This window comes from Phyllostomus hastatus, unplaced genomic scaffold, assembly GCF_019186645.2.
Source record: "Phyllostomus hastatus isolate PE091 unplaced genomic scaffold, TTU_PhHast_1.1 phas_contig_86, whole genome shotgun sequence".
NCBI lineage: Eukaryota > Metazoa > Chordata > Mammalia > Chiroptera > Phyllostomidae > Phyllostomus > Phyllostomus hastatus.
In genome coordinates, this window is record NW_025333977.1 from 92,598,665 (window position 1) to 92,617,943 (window position 19,279).

Sequence of the window (19,279 nt, forward strand, 5' to 3'; positions counted from 1 at the left end):
AGTGGGGGGGCATGCGAGAGGCAGCCACACATTGATGTTTCTCTCCCTCTCTTATCCTCTATAAAAAAATAAATAAAAGCTTTAAAAATTTTTATTAAGTTCTTTTCTTGATAGCTGCCTTTTAGCATGCCATTACATTATAGTTTAATTACTTGCAAATGAAGATTACATGGAGTTATAGTTTAATAGATTTTGAAATACAGACTTGCATCAAGATCCAAAAACTGACTAAAGTGCAGTTTGAGCTTAGAAAGTATTTCCACCCCACAACTGTGAAGGAATGGAGGTTTCCCTCTTTGTCCTAACAACAAAAAGGGAGGTATACAAAGCAGCATTCTGTGATTCAATAACCTTAGCAGCTGTCAAAATGACTTAACCATGTAAGTTTCACTGTAAGCACTGTTTCCTCCTTGTAATACTAGGCTGACTTCATTAAGGTACATTTTCAGGTCTTCAGGGAAAGCTAATTTTCAAAGCCATTCTTCAGTGTTCAAAAATTGCAGCTGACAGTAGTTCTTCTCATTCAGAAAAATTTTAACCTTGGTTCTACCCTCAAAAATTCCAAAAAAACCCGTTACCAATTCTAAGCTATTAAACTGCTGAATATAGTAAATGAGGATATCCAGCTTCCATATGAGATAAAAATTCATGGAACCAATGATGGTTAAATCCACTACAAGCAAATGAAGTTTCCTGTTGACACTGCTGATTCATACATTCAAATGTTTTCCACAAAGTACTGCTCATGTAATACTATAAATATTCATATGCTTTAAATGCTTAACATTTTCTCAATCTTTGTAAATTAGCACAAATAAGTGTTTTTCTGCTCTACACATTTCTCCTACTGTCAGTTGTAACACATCTTAGCAGAATCCATTTCAGAGCACACAGAAACAATGTTTTATCATGTATTCTTTTTAGGAAAAAACTTCATTGAGATTTAATTCATGTACCATGTAATTCAACTATTTAAAGTGTATAATTCCATTTTGGAAACATTCTTGTCTATACTTGTTCCACAGTGGCTAACTCTTCAGTCACTTCAAACTAGCCTTGTCTCCTTAAATAAAACAACAACTAAGTAGTACTGATAACATCTATCAACTCACCAAGAGCCAAGGAAACTACTTGGAATCATCTGCCTTGCTTTTTAGTTGACTACTGGTGTTGTTTCATGTAGAATTTCATCTGACAATCAGGTTCCACAATAAAAGCTTAAAAACCATTACTGTATACTAGTTTTACTCCTTTAGTTCCTTCTCATTACACTGTAATTAAATTTCATCTATATTTATTCTTCCTTTGAAATGTCTTCCTATCCAGTTCATTCAATTTCTAGTCTTAATGTCTTGTTCATAAGTTCAGGGCCTCATCAGAGTATGATAGTGGCTTTCCCAAGAAATCTCATAAAAGTAACCATTTCAATGAGGAAGAAAAAAATAATTGAGATTAGTTTCAGAAGTTACTTTCCTACAGTGGGGAAAAAAGTATTAATGGCTAATTAATTAATCTGAAACCCAAACACTGATTAGCAAATAAATCCAGACTGTTATAGAACTGGTAGCTTTAAGTCTCAATTCAGCACAGTAGTGATTTAATGTAATCTTTAAGCTGGTATACAATATTCAGGAACTTAATTTACCATCCAGGAACTGTCATCCAAAATGTAAAAACAATGCAAATATAACAGCTTGGAAATACAAAACACTACATGAAATACAAAGGTTGAAATGCTACTATTCTGTTAAAATAACCTGTTACCTTTGTCTATTTCTTGGTTGCAATACTTCTCTTTTCAGTATCATAAAAAGCTAAGTAACACTGGCAAGGCACTGAGCAAATTCTCCTACTAGGAATAACCAAGAAGCCTCAGTAAAAAAGCAGAGCATCAGGCAATGCTTTCAGTAGATAGCCTCTGTCTTTCCCTGTAACAATCATGCTCTTCTCCAGCCGTGCTTAGCATCTCAGCTCCTTAATAGCAACCCCTCAAATGTCTCCTGCCCAAGACCCCAATATTTAGATCTATGGCTTCTGTATAATAGAAACCCTTGCATCTGTCAGTGAATTCTACAACTTTAAAATAACACCTTTCAGTTCCAGGTTCCCATGAACCACTGTCCATTTCCTCCCAATTCTCATATAATAAAATGTCTTAAGAGAGGGCAGATTTTTCTGCACCTTCTCAAGACTCTAGTGTTATAGGTGATCAGACTCAGTATTCCTTCCTTCTACACCCTATGATAAAGAACTAAAAGTTAGGCGAAGTAGGTAGGAACATACCTGACTGATTTCTAAGGATGACAGGAATCCCTCCATTACATAAGCATAGCAGGCCTACGCAAAATACTATGTGGTTTCCAACAATAGTAATAATTGTTGCTTTCTTTGTGTTGGCATTCATTTTTAAAATTTTTAAATAATTAATCTACAATCTGGTCAATTCCCCAAGGTAACTAAAGGTTGACTGAATATATTTTTCTGGAATAATTAAAAATACATACTGAAAGTTCTTGTTCAACATCATTCTTCAGTCACCCTTAAAAAGTAAAACTCAAGATAGGTAATAAAACATAGGTAAAGAGAATCCATTAAGCCCTTTCAAGAATTTACAGAGGGATTAAATTACATGAGGGGAAAAAAAATCAATAAACTTTTGGTTAATTTGTCTATCAGCTTTCTTATGCAGCCATGAACTGGAGACAACAGAACTCTACAGGAAACAGAGGAGGAAGCACTTGTATCAATGACCAATAATGCAAACAGCAAAAAAGTCGAATGGGAGACAAGCTGGATAGAGAAATAACTGCCTAGTTCCACATTAGGACGCCATGATCCACTACATTTGCTTCTTAACAGTCTCTCGAGATCTACGGAAGAGCAAAACAAGTTACAATGTACAAGCTGTTACTATCGCTGTGGGTGCTTTCAGAGAAAGTCAAAATAGAACACTTGCATAAAATTCTGACGTGGGGGGGTTTGACAACAACATTTAAACATTTCTAAAAATAGAAACTCTTCAGAGATGACACCTAAACATCTTAATAAAAGTATCCAGAAAAATAAGAATTAATGACCTTGATAAGTAAATTTAGATTTCCCTAAATATTCTAAATCCTGTTTTGTCATCATGACTGTGTCCAAGTCAGAGAGCACATCTTGTAAGCCACGCTTTCACCAAAGACCCAAATAAAATGTATGAATTCTGAGTTTGTGTCATTGAAAGTCAATCAAATGAAAAACTTTATCAACAAATGAAAATGTTGTTATCAACAGTTTTCTTTTCTCCTCTTCCCTTGCCCCAACATCCCCCCCACTAAAAAAAATGTCATCAGACTTCTGGCCAAGATGGAGGCGTAGCATAGATACACCTCCTGGCATAGATAGACTCACTGTGCCTCCGCACACAACCAAAAGAAGGACAACAATTTAAAAACAAAAAAACCAGAACTGACAGAAAATCAAATTGTATGGAGTCTGACAACCAAGGAGTTAAAGAAGACACACTCATTAGGATGGGTAGGAGAGGTGGAGACAGGCCCATGGGGAGAACTCATGGTAAGGTGGCAGCTTGTGGACCCAGCGCTGGACTGTGGAGCGGGGTACGCAAGGCTGCAGCTGGCCGGTAAGGCTACAGCAGCGGCTGGTGGAGTGGGTGGACCCACATTCACGAGCAGATAAAATGGGAGGAACAACTGTGGAGCAAGAGGGACCACACAACCCAGAGCTCCAGTGCGGGGAAATAAAACCTCAAACCACTGATTGAAAACACCTGTGGGGGTTGAGGCTACAGAGGGAGAAACTCCCAGTCTCACAGGAGAGTATGCTGGAGAGACCCACGGGGTCCCAGAATGTGCACAAGCTCACCCACCTGGGAATCAGAACCAGAAGGACCCAATTTGTCTATGGTAACGGGGAAAGTGACTGGAATCTGGCAGAGAGCAAAGCAAATGCCTCTGTCCCCTCTTGGACCCCTTCCCAACATAGAGAGTCACAAAGCAGCGATGTGGGTTGCCCCTCCTGTATGAATACCTAAGGGCTCTGCCCCTCACTATGTAACAAGTACGTCAAGACAAAAAAAAGGCCCAAATGAAAGAACAGATCAAAGCTCCAGAAATAATAAAACTAAGCAACAAAGAGATAGCCAACTTATCAGATGCACAGTTCAAAACACTGGTAATCAGGATGCTCACAGAATTAGTTGAATATGGTTGCAAATTAGATGGAAAAAGAAATGAAGGCTATACTAAGTGAAATAAAGGGAAATGTATAGGGAACCAACAGTGCTGGGAAGGAAACCAGAACTCAAATCAATGGTGTGGACCGGAAGGAAGAAAGAAACATTTAACCAGAACAAAATGAAGAATCAAGAATTCAAAAGAATGAGGAGAGGTTTAGAAACTTTCACCACGTCTTTAAATATTCCAATATCTGAATCATACGGGTACTAGAAGGAGAACAAGAAGAGCAAGAAGTTGAAAACTTATTTAAACAAGTAATGAAGGAGAACTTCCCCAATCTGGTGAAGGAAATAGACTTCCAGGAAGTCCAGGAAGTTCAGAGAGTCCCAAAGAAGTTGGACCCAAGCAAGCACACACCAAGGCACATCATAATTACATTAGCCAAGATTAAAATGAAGGAGAGAATCCTAGAAGCAACAAGAGATAAGGAGACAGTTACCTACAAAGAAGTTCCCATTAGACCCTCAACTGATTTCTCAAAAGAGACCTTATAGGTAAGAAGGGGCTGGAAAGAAGTATTTGAAGTCATGAAAGGCAAGGACCTACATCCAAGATTATTCTATCCAGCAAAGCTTTCATTTAGAATGGAAGGGCAGATAAAGTGCTTCTCAGATAAGGTCAAGTTAAAGGAGTTCATCATCACCAAGTATCATCACCAAGTCCTTATTATATGAAATGTTAAAGGGACTTATCTAAGAAAAAGAAGATAAAAATATAAACAGTAAAATGACAGCAAACTCACAATTACTAAAAACCGCACCTAAAACAAAAACAAAAGCAAACTAAGCAAACAACGAGAACAGGAACAGAACCACAGAAATGGAGATCACATGGAGGATTATCAACAGGGAGGGGGAAGGGGAAAGAAGGGGGAAAGGTACAGAGAATAAGTAGCATAGACGGTAGGTAGAGAATACACAGGGGGAGAGCAAGAATAGTGTGGGAAATATAGAAGCCAAAGAACTTACATGTACCAGCCATGAACTAAACGGGGAGAATGTGGGTGGGAGGGGGTGTGCAGGGTGGAAGGGAGGGAAGGGGGAAAATGGGACAACTGTAATAGCATAATCAATAAAACACATTAAAAAAAACTTTGTCATCAGCCAATCTAGACATCTGAAACCTTAATGAATTCAAGATTTGAAAGGCATGAAATGTTGGTCTTCCATTCAACTGGGTTCTTGAATAATAATAAATAAAAGTAGCTGTCAAAATGGCCACTTTAAATATTGAAGAATCCTAAAGGTCTTCAGGCATTTGAGTTCGAGGAAGAAATATGGATGCTTTTCCTAAAGATTATAGTGTGCAAGGATTTGTAAAACAAAGCATTACATCTAGACTCAACTGCCTTATGCTTCCCCTTTTATAGAATATAAAATAATTTCAGGGTGGGGAGCAGGGAAGAACCCATATTAAAGGAAGGCAAACTAACAAAGAGTAAAGAAACTGACTTGTTCTAGACTAACCATGTTTTTTAAAGTGCAAAAATGACTTAAAACACACACTGACAAATGCAAAACATCAAATTGATAAATTGCTCTCAGAGTAATTTTTTTAAAAAGTTAGGAAATTCTGTTATAATTAAATTTGGAAAGTCCTTTCTCAGCTCTTTTCCTGAAAGTTAGTGCATTCTACACTGTTCAAAAATGAAGAGAATACAAAATCCAGAAAATATAACTTTCTTTGTTTCACTGTAATATTCAGTGGTTTCCAAGTTTTACCTGCTTCTCAAACACCGGTCACCACTGAAGTAATATTACATTACTTGAAGCTTAACAGTGTTGCTTCATTTGTTTAAATTTTAATACCTAAAAGTAAATAATACATTTGCAATTAGCTGAATAAATTATAATTTTTCACATTAATTATAATTAACAAAACAGTGAACAAATTTCTAATTTTCTTCACAAAACAATAATATTCTTCCAACATGGGAGTTGAATACCCTGGTATTTTATAGTACTTACAGGATAAATTTAATACTCCTTAGCTGGGCATCAAGGCTTGACAATATAACTCTAAATCAAGCCTTCTAGTCTTACCTATCCATCCCTACTCTACCCACTCCTTTCTGCTCCACTCAGAATGATTATTTACATGTTGTCCGTCTTGCCTATGTTCACCCCAAACTAGCTGGAATTTGCTCTTACTCCTACATCCATAAACTTCATTTCAGGTGGACATAACAAGTTACCCACACATCATAGGGCAGATCCAGAAGTGGTTCTGCTCTTACCTGAACAACATAAAAACCTCAATGTTTAAAACCAAATGTTTTTGTGAACTCAAAATTTTCTCGGTGCTTTTATACCCTTTCAATAGCATGCTGGTTAAAGGTCATGAACTTGGAAGACCTGGACAATGTTATTAACCAGCTGTGCCCATCAGGGGGCAAATCACTTAATCAGTTTTCTTATCTGTAAATAATAATAATAATAATAATAATAATAATACCCTTCTCACAGGACTGCTCTGAGGATAAAGACAATTTATGTACTGTGTTCAATAAAGTGCTTGGCAGAGAATAGGTACTCAATAAATTCATTTAACAGTATTATTAGGTTTATGATAATGATGACTTCTTAGAAATTTCTAGCTTTTTATTTTAACTCAAAGACATTTATTTTGTTAAAATCAAGTAGGGTGATCTGTTGAGAGTTAAGTGGTAAGTGTGGAGCATGAAATCTGTACAAATTTTCCACAGTGAACTGCAGGTAAAAGCTACAGGAAACAGCCCTGACTGGAAACCTACTTTTGCCCACACCTGTATACACTTTATTGAAAACTAGGAAATTCATATTATAAATCCTCTGATTCTCCTTATTTCAGTTCTAAGGCATAATGTTAAGGCAGAGTTAACTTTCTGAATGACTTCTCCCCACCACAAAAAGCCTCAGAAAACCTTTAAGTCTGGTGCAGTGTTTTGTATGTACACATATTTATATGATTTTTCTTACCTTTACTGAGATGTTTTGTTACATGGTGTAAAACTTTTACATGTGTTTTATGTGCAATCAAATCTTTTAGTGTGAATTATCAGCAGTGTTGTAGATTAAAAAAAAAAACTGGTTTCTAAAAGCTTTGTTAAAGCAGAGAATGGCAGTCACAGCAATCTGTACTTCCCTGCTTAATCTCTCTTGACAAGCTCTATCCATGCTAGCACTATCTGGCTTCAGTGATTGCAAGGCCAGAAGCTTATAACACAGGCAACACTCTCACTAACACAAACAGGATTCACTTCCTTCATCTTCCAAATGAGAGTTAAACCATAATTAGGTCTGTAACTTAATTTTCTTTTAATAACGCTTCGCCATTATAGCTAATAAACTATAAATTAGGGCATTAAAATAGTAAGAGAAAAACCGTAATTTTTATTAATAACTGAACCATACTGAAGGAAATACTAAGTGTTGAGCTAACTTAGTCAAGGGTGAATCAACATTCTCTCCAACTCCACCCCACTAGCCCAACCGGTTTAAAAAATAATAATGTGCCCTGCCTGGTGTGGCTCGGTAGATTGAGCACCGGCCTTCAAACCAAAGGGTCACCACTTCGATTATCAGTCAGGGCACAAGCCTGGGCTGTAGGCCAGGTCCCCAGTGGGGGTACAGAGAGGCAACCATACACTGATGTTTCTCTCCATCTCTTTCTCCCTCCATTCCCTTCTCTCTAAAAATAAATAAAAACAATCTTTGAGAAAAAAATAATAATGCTATTATTCAGCTATTTAACACGGTTGTGGGCAAAAGTCATAGTCAAGTGGAAAAGAAGATCTACATGTTTTCAGGTGTAAAAAATGATTACTTAGGAGATATGTTTTCTAGTGTTTCTTACTCTATATTTATCTATAAAATTGTACACATTCAAGAACTAAAGCCTTAAAAAAATCCCTAACGTATATGCATAATTCTGAATGGTTTGGTTTATTTTCAAAATCCCTTTTATTTGGGGGAGGATTTATAAAATTAATTTTAAAAAACTTCCCTATACACAGAAATGGTTTCATAACATTTTTACTAATGAAAATAAATTATGAAAATTGTCACAACTATTCAAGACAAGCATAATTTGTTACAAGAGTGAAATAACAGGACAGGTACTCCGTGACTTACTCTTTAGAGGAATTTAGAAAATTAAAATAGAGTCCCAGCAAAAATGGAGGTTCTGTGCTTCACTTCACTTGCTTGCACAACCAAAAGAGGATAACAACCAACCTAAAATCAATAAGTAACCAGAAGTGCCAGAAAATCAAACTTCATGGAACTCCAACAACCATGGAATTAAAGAAACAGTCAAACAGAACAACCAGACTAATAAGGCAGAGGACAGAGAGAACTACGGTGAGGCGGCAGGCTGCACAGGTGGGGCTGACTTAAGGGGAAACTGAGACTCAGAGCTGACTGTGGACTACAGCGGTTGCTGTGGTGGGAGAAACTCCCAGTCTCACAAGACAGTTCGTTGAAAAGTGGGCTAGAGACGAGCAGGCGAGCTGCACTGTTCCCTCTCTGGCCCCTCCCCCACAGGTAGAACCACAGCATAGCAAGGAAGGCTGCCCTGCCCTGGTGAATACCTAAGGCCCCACCTCCTTACAACTGATCAGGTGCCCTAAACAAAGAAATAGGGCCAAAATGAAAGAACAGAGGAAAACTTCAGAAAGAGAGCCAAGCAATGAGAAGATAGCCAACCTATCTGATGAAGAATTTAAAGCCCTGGTAATCAAAATGCTCACAGAACTGATTGAGCTTGGTTGAAAAATGAAAGAACAAATGAAAGATACCCAAAATGAAATAAAGCAAAATATTCAGGGAACCAACAGTGACAGGAAGAAAACCATGACTCAAATCAATGATTTGAAACAAAAGAAAGGAATAAACATCCAACCAGAAGAGAATGAAGTAACAAGAATTCAAAAAAAGTAAAGAGTCTTACAAACCTCTGGGACAGCCTCCAACGTTTCAATATCTGAATTATAGGGGTGCCAGAAGAAGAAAAACAACCACAAGAAACTTTAAACTTATTTGAACTAATAATGAAGGAAAACTTCCCCAGTCTGGCAAAGGAAACAGACTTCCAGGAAGTCCAGGAAGCCCAGAGAGCCCCAACATAGTTGTACCCAAAGAGGAACACACTAAGGCACATCATCATTAAGTTACCCAACATTAAAGATATGGAGAGAATCCTAAAAGAAGGAAAGGAGAGAGTTACCTACAAAGGAGTCCCCATAAGACTGTCAGCTGATTTCTCAAAAGAAACCTTGCAGGCAAGAAGGTGCTAGAAAAAAGTATTTGAAGTCATGAAAGGCAAGGACCTACATCCAAGACTACTCTATCAAGCAAAGCTATGATTTAGAATGGAAGGGCAGAAAAAATGCTTCTCAGATAAGGTCAAGTTAAAGAGTTCACCATCACCAAACATTATTATATGAAATGTTAAAGGGACTTATATAAGAAAAAGAAGATCAAAACTATGAACAGTAAAATGACAACAAACTCACAACTCAATAAATGAACCTAAAAAAGAAAGAAGAAAAACAACAAAAACAAAAACTATGCAAACAACTAGAACAGGAACAGAGAAATGGACATCACATGGAGGGTTTTCAGTGGGGAGAGGGGAAGGGAGGAATGGGAGAAAAAGGTACAGGGAAGAAGAAGCATAATTGGTAGGCATTAAATAGATGGGGAGAGGTCAAAAATGGTATAGGAAACAGAGAAATCAAAGAACTTATATGTACAACCTACGGACATGAACTAAGGGTGGGGGATGCTGGAGGGATGGGGGATGCAGAGTGGAGGGGGGGTAAAGTGGGAAAAATTGGGAAAACTGTAATAGCATAATCAATAAAATATACTTTAAAAAAAGAAAATCCAAAGAAAATACTAAAAATTGCACTTAAGGTCTTTATTCCTCAAACCCACACTCCTTCTTCATGGCCGTAAGACTGGCATTTCCTTGCAGCAAAATAATGACAAGGTTTTCCTCGAGAAGACAACGCAACTCTAACATTTATTCTATATATGCTTTTGAAAATGCAGAAGAAATGGCACCTTTGATAAAAGCACCTGATCACAAAGTAAATCTTTCAGTGATGATATTTAACCTTGGTGTGTACCTAGGGTCAGCAGTAATTCTGACCCTAAACAAAATGATCGATTAGCATTATTACCTTCAACCTTTGCTTCAAGTACTCACCTTTTCTCCCATATCCCCAAACATACGGTAAGCAAAAGATCTATAATATATTCACAAGATATAAATCTCCCATAATTACCAAAAATAGCAATCCCAAGGATATTTGCATTTTGACAGTTTTCAATGCCTTAGGCTAAAAAAATAAAGCTTTAACCAGAATTTCAAGGATTAGCCTTGGGATGAAAAAGTATTCTCGCTTCAAATGGTATTTTGTAGGCTAGTCTACATTTAAGAAAGAGAATGAGGTGTTAAGTCTGTCCAGATTGAGTTTCAAATTTTTCTATTTGAAAACCAAATCAAACTACATTTTCAGAATTTATTTATTTATTTTTAGAGAGAAGGGAGAGGAAGAGAAACATCTACGTGTGAGAGAGGCACTGATCAGTTGCCTCTCACGTGCCCCCAACTGGGGACTGGGTCTGCAACCCAGGCATGTGTCCTGACCTGGAATCGAACCAGTGACCTTTCAGTTTTCAGGATGATTGCTCAGCCAACTAAGCCACACCAGTTAGGGCCATTCTTGGTTTTTAAAAGCCTCAGAGGATTTCTTTATTGGTGGCAAGAGCAGCAGGTAATGATTTTTAATCATGTTACAAATGAAGGAGAGAATGAACTTGGGGGTGGAAGACTAGAGGAGACAGTATAAGAGGATCTAAAAGGATGAGGGAGGCAAAAGGAAAATAAAATTTGTAAGAACTAGTAGTCCTTCTTACCACACAACCTTTGAGGATCAGTTGATAGGTGACTCATTACCTTCTCGACAATTTAAAAGTAGATAAACACACAAAATCTTTTTAATTGCAATAACTATTTCAATGCATTTTTCTAAATGAAGAGCCTACAGAGAGAAAGCCTTGACATGGGCAAACTTGAGGGCACAACATCCCTCCAAAAATAAAAGCCATTTAAAACATTAAAGAATGAATAGTAAGAACAGAAAAATAAATAATGGAGAACATATTTGTGGTTCAAAATATATTTTATAAGTACTTTGATTGTAAGACAAAAATATCTTAGTGTTTTCAGAAAGAATCTGTAAGAAGAATCAAGAAAATGAAGTGAAGAAGGAAAATCCAGACTCCTTATACTGGCAGTTCCACATGTACGGTGATGAGGGGAGGGCACAGGACCAATGGGGTAAAGCTGAGTCTCGTCAAAAGAAACTTCTCTCTGTGAAGGAGCCATAATGACTAGTGTGCCCTGGTTCCTCTCAACTCCTTATCTTCTAAATGTATGAGGTTTGGTTAGTTGTTTGTTTGTTTGTTTGTTTTTAGAGAGGGAAGGGAGGGAGAAAGAGAGAAAGAGAGAAACATCAGTGTGCGGTTGCTGGGGGCCGTGGCCTGCAACCCAGGCATGTGCCCTGACTGGGAATCGAACCTACGATGCTTTGGTTCACAGCCTGTGCTCAATCCACTGAGCTACACCAGCCAGGGCTTAAATGTATGAGGTTTAACATGAGAACTTCAGCCTTTGCTTCAGCCCCTTTCAGATGTTATCAAACCCATTGAAAGACTTGGTAGCAGAGCAAGAAAACCTCAAAAAGGCCCAAAGATATTATGCTGCTTCTAGGCCCATTGTTAGTTATCTCACATGTGTACTCTGCAGTCACAGAGACTTGAGCTGGAACCTTGGCTCCATCATATGTTAGATCATATAAATTTAGGAAAGTGTCTTAACTTCTAAAAAATGGAAATAGTAATGGCTCTTCTCTTTCAAGATTAATGTGAGCAGTAAATGAGTTATTTAACGAAACATTTAGCACAACATCTGGTTTTCAAGATTCCCCAGCGCCTTGCAGAGTTGTTTTCCTAAACAGTGAGATTACAAGATTGTGACCAGCACTTTAAAAAAGAATTTGCCAGAACAAAATAGAAAACAGCAAAGTGCATGCAATAAGGGTAAGCACTGTTTCAAAAATATTTTTCAGACACACATGCGCGCACACACACACTCTTCACTGGGCCTGCTACAGTTTTTGTGTGTTGCCTTCCCTGTGTAACCTTCAACAGACAGCACATCTGGCTCTTCCTCAGCGCACCACAGCATTTTTGTATAAAACTCAACAACACTTACTACATTGTGCTTGTTCGTATGTGTATCTCTACCATGAGAACGTAAGTTCCAAGGAAACTACTTTACCTCAGTATTTCTGGTGCCTAAAAAATACTGTTCTGTTGAATGAATGAGTAAATCATCTAAATCTAACAAGTGTTAAAAACACTCAAAAATAGTTAACCACTTTCATTTATCATTATCTGATCAGTTTTATTATTATATGGAAATTTAAATTTAGCTATAAGTCACAATAAAATTGAAACAGTTGTTCTTTTTCCCAAAACGCCTAGTGTATTCCCTTCCATCTGGAAGTGATGAATAAATGTTTACATAAGAAACTGAAATGGGAGTGTGCATAACAGTAATCTTTAAAAAGTAGAACATCAAAGCACATAGATATGCTGCACAGTTCAAGTTTTATTTAAAGAGACAGACCACAGTCACGCTTCCTCAGAGGCCAAGAAAGGTAAGGGAAGTTATTAGGCAGAAAAGGTTGCTTCTTCTACATGACAAACTATCTAAGGACCCCCTTGCATGGGCACTGCAGGCACCATGAGAACACGTCTCAGTAATACCACCACGCAAGTACTTGTTTAAGTACTTAATATAAAGAAATATGAAGAACTTTAATACTTTTCATATTCATACATCATCACCATCATTCTCAATTCTATTTACATGTAAGAATCAAAGTTATACAAATTCACCACCTGTACTTTTATATCACAAAAAGCAAAACATGGAAAATAAATTCTAAAGAAACACCTGCCATCTTTAGAGACCTCAAAAACCAAAAGCTAACAGTCAATGAATGAAGATTACATACAAAACTAGTCAAAAGTAATAAATGTTTGCTCTAAAATGGACTCCTTTACAGTAATCTTCCAAAATATTTGGTTCTAAATCATTAACAACTTAAAAACTCAGTTTCCAACTTACTGGGATTGCAACTTTCTTGATACAGCAAACTAAATACACGGAATATTAAGAAAAAAAGTGGTTTGGCTATATGTCAGGGCTCAGACATTTTGCTCCCATCCCCCAAACTAATTAATGTAAATGATAATTTTTACCTAAACTTATTAAACCTCTATGGAAACACCTATTTCACAAAAACTTCCTTTTGTCACTTTAAGTATATTTTAAGTTATTATAAAACCCCATTTCAAGGTAATTTATTGGGCTTGTACATTAAAGACAAGTCTTAACAGTTAACATTGGCTTACTGCAAGAAGAAAAACGATGAGCCATGCTATATACCCTTTAGAAACAAAACTAATAAAAGTGGCAACAAGCTGTTCCTCATTAAAACTCTTCCTATGTGTGTAATGCAGTTGAATGACCCTAGTAAGGTGGTAACACTCACCAGTATGAATCTTCTCATGTCTCTGTAGCAGGTACTTCTGTATGAAACGCATGTCACATTGACTACATTGAAATGGTTTTTCGCCTTAAAATAATTTCATATCCACAAATTAGTTACTGGATTAAACACAGTTTATAGTTACTATTTTTGAAGAAAGATAAATCTTAGAAGCCCAAATTCTGGAAAATTCCAAATTATCCATACAAATGTTATAATTGTTCTTAACAGAATTTTATTTCCTCTCAATTTTCCCCCAAAACTCTTTTAAAATTCACATCCTCACAGTCACACAAAAGCTAGACTAAATCTGACCTCTAACTAGCCTTTAAGGGACTAAAAAAATGATGTAAAACAACTTAAAACAGAATTTTAAAATGATGAGGCTAACCTGCGTAACCTGAGTAACCTGCAGAGTCCCTTCAACGTCTTGTCTTCCCTTTAATCTGGAGGAAGACCCACTCACGTTGTCCTCTGTGGCTAACCATCACTTCATGTCCATTTACCTGTTTTCTCCAGAACCTTCAGAACTTTTTAAACATCCTTTAAAAAAAAATCCTGTATCTTCAAACGCTCCCACTCTGCTGGGAGCTTTTCCTTTTAAGGAAAGTATTCTTTGGTCTGCTCTACGCAAAGAAACTTTCCAGAAATCCTTAAACACTCCTCCATCACTTTCTCGCCTTTACACCACACCTTCTTAAAAGAGAAGTCTATCCTATGTCTCAAACTCTTTACTACCCACTTGTGCTTTAACCTTTACACTCTACTTTCTTAAAAAGCTACTCGTTATCTATCTCCTTGCTACTTATTTTAATTTTTTTTCTCAGTTCTCTGTCCTCTCAGAAGGTTATGCCATTGTTGATCATATGCTCCTTGGTATTCTCTCTTCTTTTGGCTTCTGGGACAACTGCACTTTCTTAGTTCATCAAATCTACCTTATTATTGTCTTCCCCACTGCTGCCCTAATTCAATCTACGTGTCTAGTCTGTCTCCCCAGAGATCTGTGATCAGTCTTTTAGTTCTGCTCTCTACAACTTCATGTTCTTAATTATCATTTTTTATATCTGATCCCCAAATTCATATTTCAAGCTCCATCTGGATATCATGCATAGAAAAATAAATGCTGACAGGCTTTCAATAATATATTCTTTAACTGTTTCTCTAGCTAAAAAGAACACATTAAGCCAACTAAGTGTCCAATTAAGATTAATTAATTTTACACATCCATGCTAATTGTTTTCTTATTTGAAGCTTTTCCTGATTTCCTTCTGACATTCTGGCTTTATGAAATCTCTGATTTGAAATGCCAGATTAGCTATGGTCTTAGGAATGAATGACATTTACACAAAGGTGAAAATAACAAAGATATTTTAATGGACATAAGCCCATTTTAAATCAAGAAAATACCTGTATGGATGAAGACATGTCTCTGTAAGTGATAGTTCGTTCTAAAGGCAGCATTGCAGTGCTCACAAACATGAGATTTAGGGGTTTTCAAACCAAGTGATCCATCCTCATTTATTGTAAGAATCTAGTTTAAAAAAAGGTAAAAACAAAAGAAAGAAGTTTTAAAAATGTAACACTAATTTATAAAAAAGATAATGTCTTTCAATGCAAACAATGTTCACCAGAGACTATGAAATATTCTTTCCTAAATAATTTTGAAAAGGCTGTTAGAATAACATTATTGTTAATTGTAAAGAACAGTGTGATTCCGAATGGGTCAGATCACTAATAAAACCGTGGAAGCTGGTTTAGTACTCTGCCCCTCCTCTCTAAAGCTGCTGTCTGATAGAGTCCCTGCGTGTTCTGTTGGGGGGAATATAGCTTTATTTTCAATTTCAAATTCTTACATATACAGAACAAAAGCCTTATGTTTTAGACATAGCATAAATATCAATCAGTATAGGACTGGTTAAATAAATCATAGAAAATTAATACATTTTAATATCATGTGGTTATAAAGTAAAATGAGAAAGCACTCTATATACTTATATGGAAAGAGGCCCAGGATTTATTAAGTAAAAAAAGCAAAGTTCAGAATCCAGTATATAATTTTTCTAATTTTTGTATACAAGAGAGTTCCTATGGGGGGGGGGGTGTTTGTATGTGTATATATATATATAAACTACTTTAAAGGATGTATATAAAATGTACATAACCTCAGTTGTGATGGCTGGGGAACTTGGCAGACAGGAGATAGGGTGAGAAAGAGACTTTATATTGAACATACTTAAAACACTTTTCTAAACCACACAAATGCTTGCCTATTACATTTCCTTCCTTCCTCCCTTCTTTCCTCCCTCCCTTTCTTCCTTCCACTGACCAGAAAACAAAGTTTTCAAGTCATCCTAGGATAGAATTGAGAGTCTGGTTTGGACAAGTCCAGGATCTCTAAGGTTACTCTTGGACTACTAAACTATTATTAAGAATATTCCTAAAAATACTTGAATAAATAAATTTGAGTTGGTTAAGGGAAAGAAAAGTGACAGAGTGGTCAGCCTTATCTTCTTGGGCTTCTCAGGCTTCTCAGGCTGAGAACATGGGGGGCCTGACCCAGCCAGCGCCAGAGAGCAGCCACACTGAGGCTGCATGTACTCCCACTCATCAGCCGTTTGTTCAACGGGCAACATTAAACATTAAACTGCCTTCTTCACAAGACAAGTGACAGAGTGAAAGTAATCAATGATCCCTTTTTTCATTATTGAGAGAAGAAAGACGGCAGAGTACAACAATTTGAAGATAAGCATATAAAACTAGGAGACAAGATCAGGGGGAGCATGGCAAGTGAGAGGCAAACAATATTGGAGCTGGGGGCCTGTGGAGTGGAGCTAAGGAACTGTGTCCCACACAGGGTAGAGCAATCTGGGAAACATCCTGAAAAATACAAAAGCCCTTGGAAATTGATTAGGGTATGTGAATTCAAAGTGTAACTCCTTTTCTACCCTAGAAAAGAGGAATAGGTAAGAAAAAAAAGGCTTTAATTTTTTAAAATGTTTTTTTTAAACTTTAAATTTAGGAAGACAATTCACCTATACTATATATAAATCAATGGTAATTATTATGCAAATTAACAGGGCTTTTGGGTTAGGGGCAAATTGCCAAAGTGGTCAACAATGCTCCAAAGTCTGTGCACCCAAGTCAGAGGGAAACATTTGGCAGGCGAACGGAAGTGAGTGCCACAGCTTCCTAAAGAGAGTCAGTCAATGAGAATGAAAAGTTTCATTTCTGGCCAGTTTAAAATTTTTTCAACGTTTCCTAGTCACACAATAATATGCAAGAAAACACTGCAAAAATAAATAAATAAAAACCCCACAAAAATGTTTTAAAATGATTCAAAATATTTCTAACATACAAAGATAGCAAAAAGATATTAAACATTTTATATAAAACAGAACTACAAACAATACAGTACTAGGTATTGTTTTCACATATGTTGGTAAATAAGATCTATGTGTGTATTGTTTTCACATATGTTGGTAAATAAGAGCTATTGAGCTGCCATGTCAAAAAACATGGCAGCTCAATAGCTTTCTGTGGCATAGCAACTGCAAGGGAAGACTCCGTGAGAAACAAATCTGCCCCAAGTTACTTAATGTGAAACGGATGTAATCTTGACAGCACAAAGCCCTTTTATGAACACTTAAGGGGGTCTAGGTCATTGTTTTCTGTCACTAGAAGTAATGCTGCCTTTCACTGTGGATTCAAGCCTTAATTCCAGGTGGATTTTATGGATGAAACAGCTAACACTGGCTTGTGAATAGCAGACTAAAAAATTTAGCATATTTATAAAGTTCAAAGACAGAAAAATCAAATTCTTAGGCATTTATATTTAATTTTCATTTTTTCTTTTCTGTTTAGGCTAGAGCAACAAACATCTTTGTATAAAGAACACAAAGTAAAATTCATCTCACCTCAGAAGACCACCGGTGGCCCTTCCAGCCTGTAATCTGTTTGAGATGTAACTGCCTGACTGCTGTGTCTCACCTGCCACTATAAACCCAGTGTCCAAAAACAGTGTCTGGAACATAATAGGATGCTGCACATGTCTGCTGATGGGGCCACCTGCTATGCATGCCAAACATTCTCAGAAGCTTAACACTTTATTCTTTTTAAAACTTTGTATAAGAAGTAATATGTTTTTTAATTTTTCAAAGTCACTAAATAGTGCCACAGAGAGGTGAGTATGCAAAGAACTAAGTCCCTCAGTGGAACAGAAATGGCAAATCAATGCAGGCAAAACTTCTTTCCTTGGTATAGAGTTGGCTGGTTTTTTCTTATTCACACCCCCTTTTTCAAGATCTTTTAGTAGAATGTGATCTACCGGTTAAGTGTGTTTGTCTTAGAGATTAGCTGTCTTACTTGCTACTAGTATCATAAAATAGTTCTGCTTCTCTTTTTCCCTTCAATAATATGAACATTACTACTGCAGAATTTGAAATTTCAAAGTTTAAATTCTGAGGTGCCCCTTATATCTCCACATGATTTATCTTGCCTCCTATCACTGATACTTTTGAAGATATATTGTATATTATAATGACTGAGCAATCAGGCTTTATCAAGAGTGGAGAAATTAGTAATAGTTACTCAACATACTTGATTTTTTCTTAATAGTTTTAATAAATTTAAGACAGAATTTTTTAGTAAAAAAAATCAGTACCAGATGGAACTCAACTTATCTGCTCTTTTTAGCTCATGATCCATTAGTAGGTACATTTTCGTTCTAAGCCAATGTATTCTCATCTAGCTGTCTATATATATATAGTGATGGTTATGTTAAGTAATATACCAACTTTGCCTTCGCCATTGCGGCTCACTTGGTTGGAGCATCATCCTGTAAACCAAAAGGTCATGGGTTTGATGCCTGTTAAGGGCAGGTGCCTAGGCTGTAGGTTAGGTCCCCAGTCTGGGTGCACAGGACAGGCAGCCAGTCAATGTTTCTCTCTCATGCTGATATTTCTCTCCCTCTCTTTCTCTCTTTTCCTCCCTTCTCATCTCTCTAAAATCAATAAGCATGTCCTCTGGTAAGGAATAATAATAACACCAACAACAATAATAAACAACCAACTTTAGTCAGGCAAAGAACTAAGCTCTGCCTTTTCAATCCAGAGGTTTTTTTAGTCCTCAAGGGTCACAGCCATTGAATAACTGAAACGTGACACCCCTCAGTGAGAAAGTTTTGCTCTCTTAGAAGGCAGAGGGGGTTCAAATCCAATCCGAAATGGAAGAACAGTGCAACCCTGAAGTCATACAACAAAATAACGAAGTCATCCAGGGCAATAACCACTTCATTCTGACCGTCCTGGCTGACTCTAAGATCCCATCCTCACATTGCCACTTTCTTTCCTTCTTCAGGATTTTTGTTGTCTCTCAATATCAAATTTTACATAATGCCAAATTTTGTTTTTGAATGGCAAACTTTTGATAG

The 19,279-nt window shown here is 36.8% G+C and overlaps 1 protein-coding gene across 10 annotated transcripts in view; it reads right to left on the reverse strand.

Annotated features, from left to right (window-relative positions):
* Positions 1 to 19,279, reverse strand: part of ZNF148 (zinc finger protein 148) — a 129,150-nt gene that overhangs the window by 17,157 nt on the left and 92,714 nt on the right. For all 10 annotated transcript variants that reach the window (XM_045850935.1, XM_045850937.1, XM_045850936.1 and 7 more), the window contains 2 exons: positions 15,259 to 15,382; positions 13,855 to 13,938 (listed from right to left, as the gene is read on the reverse strand). In XM_045850935.1, coding sequence (XP_045706891.1) covers positions 13,855 to 13,938; positions 15,259 to 15,382 — 208 coding nt within the window. The remainder of the gene's footprint in view (positions 1 to 13,854; positions 13,939 to 15,258; positions 15,383 to 19,279) is intronic.